The 16,569-nt window shown below is 45.2% G+C and overlaps 1 protein-coding gene across 6 annotated transcripts in view; it reads left to right on the top strand.

The window, feature by feature from the left end:
• LOC124013748 (rap guanine nucleotide exchange factor 6-like) overlaps positions 1-16,569 on the top strand; it is a 429,435-nt gene that overhangs the window by 384,916 nt on the left and 27,950 nt on the right. For all 6 annotated transcript variants that reach the window (XM_046328248.1, XM_046328242.1, XM_046328266.1 and 3 more), the window contains 9 exons: positions 371-507; positions 850-1,008; positions 2,733-2,885; positions 3,563-3,727; positions 4,258-4,365; positions 4,709-4,912; positions 5,082-5,190; positions 5,457-5,700; positions 8,801-8,961. In XM_046328248.1, the coding sequence (XP_046184204.1) occupies positions 371-507; positions 850-1,008; positions 2,733-2,885; positions 3,563-3,727; positions 4,258-4,365; positions 4,709-4,912; positions 5,082-5,190; positions 5,457-5,700; positions 8,801-8,961 (1,440 nt within the window). The remainder of the gene's footprint in view (positions 1-370; positions 508-849; positions 1,009-2,732; positions 2,886-3,562; positions 3,728-4,257; positions 4,366-4,708; positions 4,913-5,081; positions 5,191-5,456; positions 5,701-8,800; positions 8,962-16,569) is intronic.

The following is a 16,569-nucleotide window of genomic DNA, read 5'->3' as shown; positions in this document are numbered from 1 at the left end:
CATTATTTATTTGAGGCTTAATAGATTTTTATTGATGTATTATATTAAGTTAAAATAAGTGTTCATTCAGTATTGTTGTAATTGTCATTATTACAAATACATTTGTAAAAAATTGGCCGATTTTTTAATCGGTATTGGCTTTTTTGGTCCTCCAATAATTGGTATCGGTATCAGCGTTGAAAAATCATAATCGGTTGACCTCTACACTTCACCTCTTCTCTCCATTGCTCTCTCTCCTTCTCTTCCTTCCCTCTCGCTCTTACACTCTTTGTCTTGCTTCTTTCACTCCCCTTCCTTCCTTCCCTCTCTTTCTCCTTCTCTTCCTTCCCTCTCGCTCTTACTCACTTTCTCTCTCTTCCCCCCCATCCAGAACAACTGTTGGAGTTCATGCACCAGCTGCCAGCCTTTGCCAACATGACCATGTCAGTGCGAAGGGACCTGTGTACTGTCATGGTGTTTGAGGTGGTGGAGCAGGCGGCGACCGTCATCCTACAGGACAAACAGGAGGTGCCAACCATAGACTTAACACACACAGTACCAGTCAAAAGTTTAGACACACCTACTCATTCAAGGGTCTTTCTTTTTTTTAAATGTTCTGCATTTGTAATAATAGTGAAGACATCAAAACTATGAAATAACACATAGAATTATGTAGTAACCAAAAAAAAAGTGTTCAACAAATCCAAATATATTTTATATTTGAGTTTCTTCAAAGAAGCCACCCTTTGCCTCGATGACAGCTAGCCTCACCACTTTCTTTAGCGTATTTGGATGGGATTCCTGTTGTTATGGTCATGTGTTTGGCGTTGCTGCTTATGTCATCATTGTGCCCCCCCCACCCCCTCTCAGCTGGACCTGTGGTATGTGATCCTGAACGGGGGGGTGGAGATCGACCACCCGGACAGCCGCATGGAGACCCTCTGCATGGGCAACAGCTTTGGCATCTCCCCCTCCCTGGACAAGCAGTACATGAGCGGAGTGGTGCGCACCAAGGGGGACGACTGCCAGGTGAGATACTATCCTCTCATAGAGATATTGTTCTTTTGGGTCGAGTCCCAAATAACACACTATTCCCTATACAGTATACTTAATAACACCCTGTACAGTATACTTAATAACACCCTATTCCCTATATAGTATACTTAATAACACCCTAATCCCTATACAGTATACTTAATAACATCCCATTCCCTATATGTATTCCTTGCGAATATAGAGTAGAGTTGTATAAATGGTCTGGTGTTGGTATCTATGGTGTACAATACAATGTGTTGATTCTTCACCAATAAAGCAGGACTAGGTTGACAAGCTGTTGCTTAGTCATACAGAAGAGGAACCAGGCCTTGATGTAGAGATGGGAGGCAGCACTAGTTAGAGTAGCCTGCCACTTGAGAAGTGTTTTGAGCTTCTCTGTCTCTCTCTGTGTGTCTCTGTGTGTGTGTTAGTAAGCAGTTTTTACCCAGACCTGCTTGGTTCCTTAAAGAGTTCCTTTATCAGAAACACTGTTTCCTGTCCCTGTTTCAGAGCCTGAACAACAGCTCAGTGAGATGGCAGAGAGGCAAACGCTAGCCAGGGGAGTGTAGCTTGACCATTCAGCCAGGTGAATGTTAACCAGGGGAGTGTAGCTTGACCATTCAGCCAGGTGAATGTTAACTAGGGGAGTGTAGCTTGACCATTCAGCCAGGTGAATGTTAACTAGGGGAGTGTAGCTTGACCATTCAGCCAGGTGAATGTTAACTAGGGGAGTGTAGCTTGACCATTCAGCCAGGTGAATGTTAACTAGGGAGTGTAGCTTGACCATTCAGCCAGGTGAATGTTAACTAGGGAGTGTAGCTTGACCATTCAGCCAGGTGAATGTTAACTAGGGAGTGTAGCTTGACCATTCAGCCAGGTGAATGTTAACTAGGGAGTGTAGCTTGACCATTCAGCCAGGTGAATGTTAACTAGGGAGTGTAGCTTGACCATTCAGCCAGGTGAATGTTAACTAGGGAGTGTAGCTTGACCATTCAGCCAGGTGAATGTTAACTAGGGAGTGTAGCTTGACCATTAAGCCAGGTGAATGTTAACTAGGGAGTGTAGCTTGACCATTCAGCCAGGTGAATGTTAACTAGGGGAGTGTAGCTTGACCATTCAGCCAGGTGAATGTTAACTAGGGGAGTGTAGCTTGACCATTCAGCCAGGTGAATGTTAACTAGGGGAGTGTAGCTTGACCATTCAGCCAGGTGAATGTTAACTAGGGGAGTGTAGCTTGACCATTCAGCCAGGTGAATGTTAACTAGGGGAGTGTAGCTTGACCATTCAGCCAGGTGAATGTTAACTAGGGAGTGTAGCTTGACCATTCAGCCAGGTGAATGTTAACTAGGGAGTGTAGCTTGACCATTCAGCCAGGTGAATGTTAACTAGGGGAGTGTAGCTTGACCATTCAGCCAGGTGAATGTTAACTAGGGGAGTGTAGCTTGACCATTCAGCCAGGTGAATGTTAACTAGGGGAGTGTTTATTATCATTGCCAAGGGAGTGTAGCTAGTCTGTTAGCTTGTAGACTAGCAGAACTGGACTAGTAGCTTGGGGAGTGTCGGTAGACCGTTAGTGCTAGCCCCCAGCCATCCCTCCCATGCCTCTCTCCTGCTCCAGGGACTCCTCAATTCTACTGTTTCAGTACCCAGCTATGGTGCAGAGCAACAGGTTCCTGTATTATAAGTTCACCCGCTGTCCCCATGTCATTGTGGACCAGTTTGTGTGCATCGCCCAAGAGGACTACTGGCGGATCCTCAACCATGTGGAGAAGAATACACACAAGGTGGAGGAGGAGGGAGAGATCGTCATGGTGAAGGAACATCGCGAGCTGGACCGCAGCGGCACCAGGAAGGGACATATTGTCATCAAGGTGAGGCAGGAAGTGTAAGCATTAAGGGATGGTTTCCCAGACACAGATTAATTAGGCTTACCCTTGTCCTACACTGATGGTGAAGTTCCATTGAGTTTACATGTTTTTCCAGGTCTATGCTTAGGGTGTAATCGGTCTGGGAAACTTGATTTTCAAATGGTCTTTATAGGCTGCTTTGAATATATGCACTGCCTTGACTACCTAGCTGTGACTACCACCGTGTTCTGCTGTTGCTCCTGTAGACACTTGTTTTTGCATGCGTCGGATGGTCCAGCCCTTTGATCTTCAACACTCTGCAAACAGCCAGTTATTGATCTGCTAATGGACTAGACTGATTCCCTTGTCTTCATCTCCTCTAAGACACCTCTGCTCCCCCAAACAGCTACACTATAGATGTGTTGCTACTGATCTGAGTAGTGATCCTTACTTCTGGATTCTCTTGTCTTTAAATTGTTTTAGTTTGCTGCTTTAGTTTCAATTCCCCTAAAAACATACTCTGTTCCCATAGCGATTCATTTTTGTTATTCTAAAGTTGGCTTTGAATAAGTGCCATCCTTTCGCCCAATTCAATTTTTTCTTTTGTAATTATTGCCCCTCGGGACTAATAAAGTTGTATTAAAATGAATTGACAGTTGTAATGCAGCCATGATTGATTGTCTGTTTGTCTATCCTCTCAGGGCACCCCACAGCGTCTGATCATGCACCTGGTGGAGGAGCCGTCAGTGGTGGACCCCACCTACATTGAAGACTTCCTCCTCACCTACCGCACCTTCCTCTCCAGCCCCATGGAGGTTGGCAAGAAGCTGCTTGAGTGGTTCAAAGTTGACAGCCTCAGAGACACGGTGTGTACTGTACTGTGTGTATGTGTGTATCTGATTCTTTGTGTGAAGCATGGGTGTACTACACAGTAATCAATACAACTTGTGCTATGTCAGCGGTCTTGGGTAGAAGGGGGATTTGTTCAGTGGACATACTCTTAACTGATTTAACATAAGATTATTCTTGTCCTGTCAATAGTCTGATGGCGATGTCATTTGGCATTTAATCATTCTTCCTCATCAAGAGGCCCATACCCTCAGAGAGAGAGAGAGTTGCTGTTTGTATCTCTGTCTGTGCTGTGGTTTCAACATTGTGGGCCAAGATGACCTTTCCTTAGATTGGAACAATACTACAGTTATATTTTCAGACCTGGCATTTCCGGACCCTTGCAGTTCAAAGACAGATATTTTTGTGATCTCACCCTTTGTGATATCTTTAGCCTCAGCTAAAGTTGAATGTTGGATGATTGAAGCTTGCTGATTTTTGCGGGGGAAATGTACAGGATCCTCTTTTGAAGGTTTTTGAATATGCTTTCACGTGTTTCCCTGTGCAGGTGACACGGATAGTGCTGTTATGGGTGAACAATCATTTCAACGACTTTGAAGGTGACCCGGCCATGACGCAGTTCCTGGAAGACTTTGAAAAGCTGCTGGAAACCACAGTAAGAACACCTTTCCTATATTGTGTCTATACTAAATGTTTGTCCCAAATGGTACCCTATTCCCTACTGTATATAGTGCAATATTTCTGATCGGAGAACTATGAGCCCTGGTTGAAAGTAGTGCACTATATAATGATTAGGGTGCCATTTTGAACGCATCCTGTACGCAACATAATGTACTTTAACCTCTAGACTAAATCTAAAGTCTCATTACTCTGTGGTCAGACAGACATGTGATCCTCTGTCTGTGGGTGTAACAACTGTGTGGTTGAACATGTATTATCAGATCTGTTAGCCAGGTCAGTTGAGTGAGTGGTTGTTGAAACCTGATCTGTTCCTGGAGAAAATGAAGGGTCACCTGAGGCTGCTGAACATAGCGTGTGCAGCCAAGGCCAAGTGGAGGCAGATCACCCTGCAGAAACCTTCCAGGGAGGCCCCGCTCTACTTCAGCCTGCATGGCGGCAGCGAGAGGGGCTTCGGCATCTTCGTGGAGTCGGTGGAGGAGAGCAGCAAGGCCGCCGAGGCAGGACTCAAACGGGGAGACCAGGTAAGAGAAGTTCTTACTGTGGCCTTTTATTTCCTGTGTTGCTTTTGCTTTTTAAAGTCCATGTTTTTATTCCATGCATTTCATGCTGCTTAGTTTGCTGTTCAGATGCCCTTTGTGGTTTACTCAGTAACAAGTGCAGTTGACTCAACTATCTGTTTTCCTCCTTGAGATTATGGAGATCAATGGTCAAAACTTTGAGAACATCTCCTACGTCAAAGCTATGGACTTCCTGAGGAACAACACTCACCTCTCCCTCACAGTCAAGACCAACATCTTCGGTTTGTACAATCTGTCCTCTTACCAAAGATAGGATTATTTCATTAACGATGTCGGGAAATTAAAATGACCGATGTCAACTGTAATCTGTACCTGGGTCTAGTCCTGTTTTTGGTTGCAAAATATGTGTAACTTTCCCAACTATTCCAACCATGATTTCTGGAAACCTGGGAATTTTGGGATAGTTACCATGAATTTGCATTCCAAAGCAACACCCCCCTCACACACTAGTTCTGTTGACCTACTATCCCTCCTCTCCTATCCCAAGTGTTCAAAGAGCTGCTGAGCCGGATCGTACACGAGAAGATGAACAGGGGTCCCCACATCCCCAAGATCCAGGAGAAGAAGGGTAACCGCTTCTCCATCGCAGACCTGCCCGGAGACATGGAGTTCCCCACAGACCATAAGGCCACCAAGAAGATGAAGGCCAACACAGTTTCTGGAGGACGGAACAAGATCAGGAAGATGCTGGAGAAGACTCGCTTCAGCATCCTACCACCCAAGCCTTTCAGGTAGACCCCATAACACTACAGTATCCTACCACCCAAACCCTTCAGGTAGACACAATAACACTACAGTATCCTACCACCCAAACATTTCAGGTAGGCACAATAACACTACAGTATCCTACCACCCAAACCCTTCAGGTAGACACAATAACACTACAGTATCCTACCACCCAAACCCTTCAGGTAGACACAATAACACTACAGTATCCTACCACCCAAACCCTTCAGGTAGACACAATAACACTACAGTATCCTACCACCCAAACCTTTCAGGTAGGCACAATAACACTACAGTATCCTACCACCCAAACCCTTCAGGTAGACACAATAACACTACAGTATCCTACCACCCAAACCCTTCAGGTAGACACAATAACACTACAGTATCCTACCACCCAAACCTTTCAGGTAGGCACAATAACACTACAGTATCCTACCACCCAAACCCTTCAGGTAGACACAATAACACTACAGTATCCTACCACCCAAACCCTTCAGGTAGACACAATAACACTACAGTATCCTACCACCCAAACCCTTCAGGTAGACACAATAACACTACAGTATCCTACCACCCAAACCCTTCAGGTGGGCCCAATAACACTACAGTATCCTACCACCCAAACCCTTCAGGTAGACACAATAACACTACAGTATCCTACCACCCAAACCATTCAGGTGGGCCCAATAACACTACAGTATCCTACCACCCAAACCATTCAGGTGGGCCCAATAACACTACAGTATCCTACCACCCAAACCATTCAGGTGGGCCCAATAACACTACAGTATCCTACCACCCAAACCCTTCAGGTGGGCCCAATAACACTACAGTATCCTACCACCCAAACCCTTCAGGTAGACACAATAACACTACAGTATCCTACCACCCAAACCATTCAGGTGGGCCCAATAACACTACAGTATCCTACCACCCAAACCCTTCAGGTAGACACAATAACACTACAGTATCCTACCACCCAAACCCTTCAGGTGGGCCCAATAACACTACAGTATCCTACCACCCAAACCTTTCAGGTAGGCACAATAACACTACAGTATCCTACCACCCAAACCCTTCAGGTAGACACAATAACACTACAGTATCCTACCATCTGGGTAGTTAAGTCACTATGATTTAAGACGTCAGTCACTTCTGATGCATTGCTTTATACTGTCGTCTCAATAGGCTGCTGATGAGATGGAAAATGTCCTCTTCGCTCTACCAAATGACACCCTATTCCCCATCTAGCATACTACTTTTGACCCAGGCCCCATAGGGTATAGTGTGCTGTTTGTGACACATGCTTAGTTTCGTAAACATTGGTGAAGACAGTACAGGGCAAGCACAGGTCTTTATTTCACTGGTGTGCTAATTAAGGCATCTGCAGTATTCTACAGTAGCACAGTGTTAGGACTACCTGGATTGGCTGTTGGATCATTTGTTGACCAACCAGCGGATTTACTGGGATTCCATTGGCAGCTAATAGACTAGGTAGTTTGAGCTAGATGCAGGTGGTGGTGATTTGGTGAGATGACTGCAAGGGATAGCCAGGGTGTGTCATCTCTTCAGCTCAACTTCTTCTTGTACTCATTATCTGCATTTAAAAGTGTTTAAGTAAATATATTGGCCGTTTGTCAAAAGCAGACAGTGTCCCGGGACTTTCCTGATGATGACAGTGACAATGTGGAAATGTATATTAGAGGCTTTAAAAATATACAATACCAGTCAAAAGTTTGGACACACCTCATTCAAGGGTTTTTCTTTATTTTTACTATTTTCTACATTGTAGAATAATAGTGAAGACATAAAAACTATGAAATAACACTTACCAAATCATGTAGTAACCAAAAAAAGTGTTAAACAAATCAAAATGCTTTGATGAATGAGATTGATGACAGCTTTGCACACTCTTGGGATTCTCTCAACTAGCTTCTTGAGGAATGCTTTTCCCAATAGTCTTGAAGGAATTCCCACATATGCTGAGTACTTGTTGGCTGCTTTTCCTTCACTCTGCGGTTCAACTCATCCCAAACCATCTCAATTGGGTTGAGGTTGGGTAATTGTGGAGGCCAGGTCATCTGATGCAGCACTCCATCACTCTTACACAGCCTGGAGGTGTGTTGGGCCATTGTCCTTTTGAAAACAGATGATAGTCCCACTAAGCGCAAACCCGATGGGATGGCGAATCGCTGCAGAATGCTGTGGTAGCCATGCTGGTTAAGTGTGCCTTGAATTCTAAAAAAATATATAATCAACGGTGTCACCAGCAATGCACACACTTCCTCCTCCAAGCTTCACGATGGGAACCACACTTGCAAAGATCATCCGTTCACCTTCTCTGCATCTCAGACATGGCGGTTGGATCCAAAAATCTCAAATATTTCCGCCGGCGTGTTTCTTGGTGTCCTGCAGCAATTTGACCATGAAGGCCTGATTCACACAGTCCCCTATGAACAGTTGATTTTGAGATGTGTCTGTTACTTGAACTCTGTGAATATTTTTTTTGGGCTGCAATCAGAGGTGCAGTTAACTAATGAACTTATCCTCTGCAGCAGAGGTAACTCTGGGTCTTCCTTTCCTGTGGCGGTCCTCATGAGAGCCAGTTTCATCATAGCGCCTGAAGGTTTTTGCACCGGCACTTGGAACAAACTTTCTGCATTGACGACCTTCATGTCTCTCATGCTTCTCTTTGCTTATTTGAGCTTTTCTTGCCATAATATGGACTTGGTCTTTTACCAAATAGGGCTATTTTCTCTATACCACCCCTACCTTCTTATTTACAATGATGACCTACACCAGCCAAACCCAGACGACACTGGGCCAATTGTGCGCCGCCCTATGGGACTCCCAATCATGGCCGGTTGTGATACAGCCTGGATTCAAACCAGGGTGTCTGTAGTGACGCCTCAAGCACTGAGACGCGGTGCCTTAGACCGCGGCGCAACTCGTTAGCCCCACACATGCAATGAGATTGAATAGGTCCAGGCAGATCCATATTAGGCTCTGGTGCCAGGAGTTCCTTAATCCATACCCTCATCATGAGTGTTACCCAGTCTAAACGTCTCTGTCTCTCTCTGTCTCTCTCTCTCTGCGCCACAGTGATGGCGGCGTGGGCCAGTCTCAGGATGACAGCATCGTGGGCACTAAGCAGTGTAGGCACAGCGTGGCCATCATGCCCATCCCTGGCAGCAGCATGTCATCCAGCAGTCCTGATCTGCTACAGCCAGCAACCAGTGTGCTGGACTTCTCCAACACAGCAGGTGAGAGACACACACACACACACACACACACACACACACACACACACACACACACACACACACACACACACACACACACACACACACACACACACACACACACACACACACACACACACACACACACACACAGAAGCACTCATCACTACCTGGGCAGTATGTCACCACTGTCATGTTCACCAGACCATCTCCAATATGCCTTGTGATCATGGTTTGGGTAGTGACTACTGCTCACAACTACACTGAGTCAATTAACAATTGAACATCAGCACACTTTACATAAGTGTTCATCTTGTTCATTTTTGAAGTGTATGTCCTCTTCAGACTGGTTTATATAAGCATAAAACTGGAGCTGTGCGGTGGGAATTACTCATGGAGCAACACTTCTCACAGATAGAAAGTGCTTCCTGCTTGGCCAGTGAAGAAACTCAGTTAATCACAGAATGAATCACATGAGCCCTTCATACACACACAGGTGGTCTGCTTCTCCTCTCTGTGTCTCTCAAGCCTTTCCATTTCAAGAGCTTTGACATTAAATAGAATTTAGAGCCATATGAAAGGGATTAAACCCTGAACAAATATAGTCAGTTTTGTTCCGGACAGATTTCAGACCCCATAATTCATGAATTAACTAAGCGGCCTCCCCAGGGAGATGGGGTAGAGTGGAGGGGAGAGTATGGTTTTGATTTATGCTCTTCGACCATTTGCAATTCAAAGCAGCCAGAGGGCCCACTCTCCAGTCTGCAGCCCCAATACATCACTGCCCCCTCTTCTCCCCCTCTTCCTCCTCATTCTCCTTCTCCTCCTCCCCCCTCATCCTGCTCCCCCCTGATCCTCTTCCTCCTCATCCTCCTCCCACCTCATCCTCCTCCCACCTCATCCTCCTTCCCCTCCTGTCCCCCTCCTGCCCCCCCCTCGATTGGGTCCTGGACTTCCTGACGGGCCGCCCCCAGGTGTTGAAGGTAGGAAACAACACCCCACAAGGGTGCATGCTCAGCCCCCTCCTGTACTCCCTGTTCACCCTTGACTACATGGCCATGCAGGCCTCCAACTCGATCTTCAAGCTTGCAGACGACACAACAGTAGTAGCATTGATTGCCAACAACGACGAGACAGCCTACAGGGAGGAGGTGAGGGCACTCTGAGTGTGGTATCAGGAAAACAACCTCTCACTCAATGTCAACTAAACAAAGGAGATGATTTTGGACTTCAGAAAACAGCAGAGGGAGCAGCCCCCTATCCACATCGACGGGACAGTAGTGGAGAAGGTTGAAAGTTTCAAGTTCCTCGGCATACACATCACGGACAAACTGAAATGGTCCACCCACACAGACAGTGTGGTGAAGGCGCAAAAGTGCCTCTTCAACCTCAGGAGGCTGAAGAAATGTGGCTTGTCACCCAAAACCCTCACAAACATTTACAGATGCGTAATCGAGAGCATCCTGTTGGGCTGTATCACCTCCTCGTACGGTAACTGTACCACCCTCAATCGCAGGGCTCTCCAGAGAGTTTTGCGTTCTGCACAACGCATCACCAGGGGCAAACTACCTGCCCTCCAGGACACCTACAGCACCCAATGTCACGGAAGGCCAAAAAGATCATCAAGGACAACAACCACCCGAGCCACTGCCTGTTCACCCCGCTATCATCCAGAAGGCGAGGTGAGTACAGTTGCATCAACGCTGGGACCAAGAGACGGAAGCTATTTTTCAATCTCAAGGCCATCAGACTGTTAAAAAGCCATCACTAACACAGAGGCAGCTACCTACATAGACTTGAAATCATTGGCCACTTAAACAAATGGATAACTAGTCACTTTATTAATGCCACTTTCAATTGATTAAATTTATTTAAATGAATTTCACCTTTATTTAACCCTGTAGGCCAGTTGAGAACAAGTTCTCACTTACAACTGCGACCTGGCCAAGCTTTAACAAAGCAGTGCGACAAAAACAACACAGTTACACATAAACAAACGTACAGTCAATAATACAATAGAAACATCTATGTACAGTTTGTGCAAATGTAGAAGAGTAGGGGGGTAAGGCAATAAATAGGCCATAGAGGCGAAAATAATTACTATTTAGCATTAATACTGGAGTGATCGATGTGTAGATGATGATGTGCAAGTAGAGATATGTTCACTTGGCTACGCATGCCTCTCTAATATCAATATGCCTTGTCCATTACTGTCCTGGTTAGTGATTACTGTCTTATTTCACTGTAGAGCCTCTAGCCCTGCTCAATATGCCTTAACCAACCATGTTGTTCCACCTCCTACATATGCGATGACATCACCTGGTTTAAACATCTCGAGACTATATCTCTCTCTTCATTACTCAATGCCTTGAATCTATGCTATCGTGCCCAGAAACCTGCTCCTTTTACTCTCTGTTCTGAACGTGCTAGACGGCCAGTTCGTTTAGTCTTTAGCCGTACCCTTATCCTACTTCTCTGTTCCTCTGGTGATGTGGAGGTTAATCCAGGTCCTGCAAATCAAACTCAAATCAAATGTATTTATATAGCCCTTCGTACATCAGCTGATATCTCAAAGTGCTGTACAGAAACCCAGCCTAAAACCCCAAACAGCAAGCAATGCAGGTGTAGAAGCTCGGTGGCTAGGAAAAACTCTCTAGAAAGGCCAAAACCTAGGAAGAAACCTAGAGAGGAACCAGGCTATGTGGGGTGGCCAGTCCTCTTCTGGCGTGCCGGGTGGAGATTATAATAGAACATGGCCAAGATGTTCAAATGTTTGAATGGTCAAATAATAATAATCACAGGCAGAACAGTTGAAACTGGAGCAGCAGCACGGCCAGGTGGACTGGGGACAGCAAGGAGTCATCATGTCAGGTAGTCCTGAGGCATGGTCCTAGGGCTCAGGTCCTCTGAGAGAGAGAAAGAAAATTTAGAGAGAGCATACTTAAATTCACACAGGACACCGAATAGGACAGGAGAGGTACTCCAGATATAACAAAATGACCCTAGCCCCCCGACACATAAACTACTGCAGCATAAATACTGGAGGCCGAGACAGGAGGGGTCAGGAGACACTGTGGCCCCATCCGATGACACCCCCGGATAGGGCCAAACAGGAAGGATACAGTGCCTAGCTCCACTCCCACCCCCCAGGTGCTCTCATTTGTTGACTTCTGTAAACGTAAAAGCCTTGGTTTCATGCATGTTAACATTAGAAGCCTACTCCCTAAGTTTGTTTTACTCTGCTTTAGCACACTCTGCCAAACTAGATGTCTTAGCCATGTCTGAATCCTGGCTTAGGAAAACCACCAAAAACCCTGAAATCTCCATTGCTAACTATAACGTTTTCCGACAAGACAGAACTGCCAAAGGGGGCGGTGTTGCAATTTACTGCAAAGATAACCTGCAGAGTTCTGTATTACTTTCTAAGTCTGTACCCTGGAATGACATTGACCTCATCCTGTCAGTAGATGATGCCTGGATATTCTTTAAAAGTGCCTTCCTCACCATCTTAAATAAGCATGCCCCTCTCAAAAAATGTAGAACTAGGAATAGATTTAGTCCTTGGTTCACTCCAGACCTGTCTGCCCTTGACCAGCACAAAAACATATATATATGTATGCACATTTTCAGGGAAGTTATGAACAAATATACACAGGCAGTTAGAAAAGCTAAGGCAAGCTTTTTCAAACAGAAATTTGCATCCTGTAGTACTAACTCAAAAAAGTTCTGGGACACAAGTCCATGGAGAATAAGAGCACCTCCTCCCAGCTGCCCACTGCTCTGAGGCTAGGAAACATTGTCACCACTGATAAATCTGCTATAATTGAGAATTTCAGTAAGCATTTCTCTACGTCTGGCCATGCTTTCCACATCGCTACCCCTACCCCGGTCAACTGCCCGGCACCCTCCACAGCAACCCGCCAAACCCCCACCATTTCTCCTTTACCCAAATCCAGATAGTTGATGTTCTGAAAGAGCTGCAAAATCTGGACCCCTACAAATCAGCCGGGCTAGACAATCTGGACCCTCTCTTTCTAAAATTATCAGCCGAAATTGTTGCAACCCCTATTACTAGCCTGTTCAACCTCTCTTTCGTATCGTCTGAGATTCCCAAAGATTGGAAAGCTGCCACGGTTATCCCCCTCTTCAAAGAGGGTGACACTCTAGACCCAAACTGCTACAGACCTATATCTATCCTACTGTCTTTCTAAGGTCTTCGAAAGCCAAGTTAACAAACAGATTTACTGACCATTTCGAATCCCACCATACCTTCTCCGCTATGCAATCTGGACAACTACAAATACCTGGGTGTCTGGTTAGACTGTTAACTCTCCTTCCAGACTCACATTAAGCATCTCCAATCCAAAAATCTAGAATCGGCTTCCTATATCGCAACAAAGCATCCCTCATTCATGCTGCCAAACATACCCTCATAAAACTGACCATCCTACCGATCCTCGACTTCGGTGATGTCATCTATAAAATAGCCTCCAACACTCCACTCAACAAACTGGATGAAGTCTATCACAGTGCCATCCGTTTTGTCACCAAAGCCCCATACACAACCCACCATTGCGACCTGTACGCTCTCGTTGGTTGGCCCTCGCTTCATACTCGTCGCCAAACCCACTGGCTACAGGTTATCTACAAGTCTCTGCTAGGTAAAGCCCCGCCTTATCTCAGCTCACTGGTCACCATAGCAGCACCCACCCGTAGCACTCGCTCCAGCAGGTATATCTCACTGGTCACCCCCAAAGCCAATTCCTCCTTTGGTCGTCTTTCCTTCCAGTTCTCTGCTGCCCATGACTGGAACGAAATGCAAATATCTCTCAAGCTGGAGACTTACATCTCCCTCACTAGCTTTAAATACCAGCTGTCAGAGCAGTTTACAGATCACTGCACCTGTACTTAGCCCATCTGTAAACAGCCCATCTATCTACCTACCTCATCCCCATATTGGTATTTATTCATTTATTTTGCTCCTTTGCACCCCAGTATCTCTACCTGCACATTCATCTTCTGCCGATCTACCATTCCAGTGTTTAATTGTTATATTGTAATTACTCCGCCATCATGGCCTATTTATTTCCTTAACTTACCTAATTTGCACTCACTGTATATAGACTTTTTGTTTTCTTTTGTTTTACTGTATTATTGACTGTATGTTTTGTTTATTCCATGTGTAACTCTGGGTTGTTGTATGTGTCATTGCTACGCTTTATCTTGGCCAGGTCGCAGTTACAAACTTGTTCTCAACTAGCCTACCTGGTTAAATAAAGGTGAAATAAAAATATATTTAAAAAAAGATACTGGGGCGCAGGAGGGTAAGTAGCAATATGGGGATGAGGTAGTTGGGTGTGCTATTTACAGATTGGCTCTGTACAGGTACTGTGATCGGTAAGCTGCTCTGACAGCTGATGCTGAAAGTTAGAGAGGGAGATATAAGACTCCAGCTTCGGAGATGAATAATGATGTTTACTTATCTTGCACTACTCATCCTAGATGTATAATACTGTATTTTATACCATCTATTGCATCTCGTCTATGGCGTTCGGTCGTGGCCCATCCATATATTTATATATACATATTCTTATTCCATCCCTTTACTTAGATTTGTGTGTATTAGATAGTTGTTGTGGGATTGTTAAGATTTCTTGTTGATATTGCTGCACTGTCGGAACTAGAAGCACAAGCATTTCGCTACACATGGTTAGCAGATGTTATTGTGAGTGTATGTGACCGATAACATCTGCTAACCATGTGTATGTGACCATTAACATCTGCTAACCATGTGTGTGACCATTAACATCTGCTAACCATGTGTGTGACCATTAACATCTGCTAACCATGTGTATGTGACCAATAACGTTTTATTTGTTCCTCCTCCTCCTCCTCCTCTTCCTCCTCAAGGCCAACATAGATATGAATCATCTTCTAATAGTGTGTTTCTGTTCTCCACCGACCACTGTGAGTAACGGATAGGTAGAGGGGATGTTCAGAGAGAAGTGCAAAGTAATCCCTCCCAAAGCCTGGCTTCAAAGTAGATTGAGATGGGATCAGTGAATCTGGAGTTTGAAGTTAAGGTGTTATTCCTCTAGGCCTTTGGTAGGGTGTAAGAAGGCTTGCATGGGGACTCCTGTGTTTGTACTGTGTGTTTATAAAGCCTAGAGTCACTGTGGCAGACTCAGATCTCCACTCTCTGTTTTCACACACACACTGTGACCTCCCTCTCTCCAGTACACTGATCTGATTGTAAACAGATGCTTTAGTGAAAGCCATGACACAAGTCCTTCTGCCCCGCTGACTTCTCCCACGATGACGCACAGGAAAAAGCTATCATTCTAATCCTCTGTTTTATATTTCCAACCACTGTTCTTGCTCTCTCTCTCTCTCTCTCTCTCTCTCTCTCTCTCTCTCTCTCTCTCTCTCTCTCTTCTTCTCTTCTCTCTGCTTCCCCAGCCAGGGGCTTTACACTGTCAGTATCTAGGTGGTTTCTTGGAATGGAATCATTTGGGTTGTTTGTTTTCGAGACGTTTGGTTTACTCTTCCTAGTTTCCCCTCACATTGTCTTCCCCTTCTTTTATGAGCTTTTGACTTGCGTCTCTGTGTTGTATGTCCTGAACCTCAGTCTAAGTTGGACTCTGCGTTGTATTCTCTGGCTTCATCCCAAATGGCACCTGGTTCCCTACATAGTGCTCTACTTGAAAAAGATCCTTATGAGACCTGGTCAAACATGGTTCTGTTAATTGGGACCTATTCTTAGTGATGGCTGATTGTGCTTGTTAAAGGAGCCCGAGCTTCATGTTGAAGTACCTTGCCCTGCACTCTCTTCTAGCTGTGGTGCTCTGCCCCTGTCTACTGTTGCTGCTGTAGCTGGGATTTACATCTAGTGGATCTGTGAGGGTGAGCGGGACACAGGCCTGGGGGGCATTGGGTTAGTAGGAACCCGAAAGCCAGGAGGTTTTCCCTGTTTATACTCTCTCGCATGACTCCATCAATGATTGGTTAATCACCTGACCAGAGAGGCACATGGATCGCTCTCATCCAGTTCGGTCTGTATTAGTCCTGTCAGGTGGGGGGTAAAGATAATGATTACATATGATAGGACAATAAATGATTGAGGTTTCTCCCCAAATTATGTAAGAGAGGCACCATTGTTGACTGGCTGCGACATCATTTTGTATAAAAAAAATGTTTTTAAACTCATACTAGATTGCAGGAAAAGGCAGTCCGTTACATATGTTCAAAAACTCAGCAGCACTGCCTTGTTAAACAGGAGAACCCTGTGATTGCTGAAGACCCAAAGCACAAATCATCGCTAATGAGCCTTATTTTGATCTCAACTCCACTTTTAGTTTGAGTAGGTTGAAATTGATTGGTTGTGGCACGGCTTTACACTTCAATATAATATTTAGACACCTGCAGCAGTATTATTGGTGTGGCTCAGTGATTAGTGCTTCTGCTAATCTTGCTGCTGTAATAGTGATGAGGGTTCTAGTTTTGCGCCCAGCCAGTGTGAGGGGAAACGCCACTAAGGAGCACATAGCTACCATAATGACGGTGTCTCAGTCCATTGAGCACGCCTCAATCTACAGGGCAGGGAGGGAGCAGTGCACTCTTAGTCATCTG

This window comes from Oncorhynchus gorbuscha, linkage group LG02 (genome assembly GCF_021184085.1).
Source record: "Oncorhynchus gorbuscha isolate QuinsamMale2020 ecotype Even-year linkage group LG02, OgorEven_v1.0, whole genome shotgun sequence".
In the NCBI taxonomy this organism is placed as follows: domain Eukaryota; kingdom Metazoa; phylum Chordata; class Actinopteri; order Salmoniformes; family Salmonidae; genus Oncorhynchus; species Oncorhynchus gorbuscha.
Note: the sequence above shows the minus strand (reverse complement) of the source record. Positions and strands in the feature narration are given on the sequence as shown.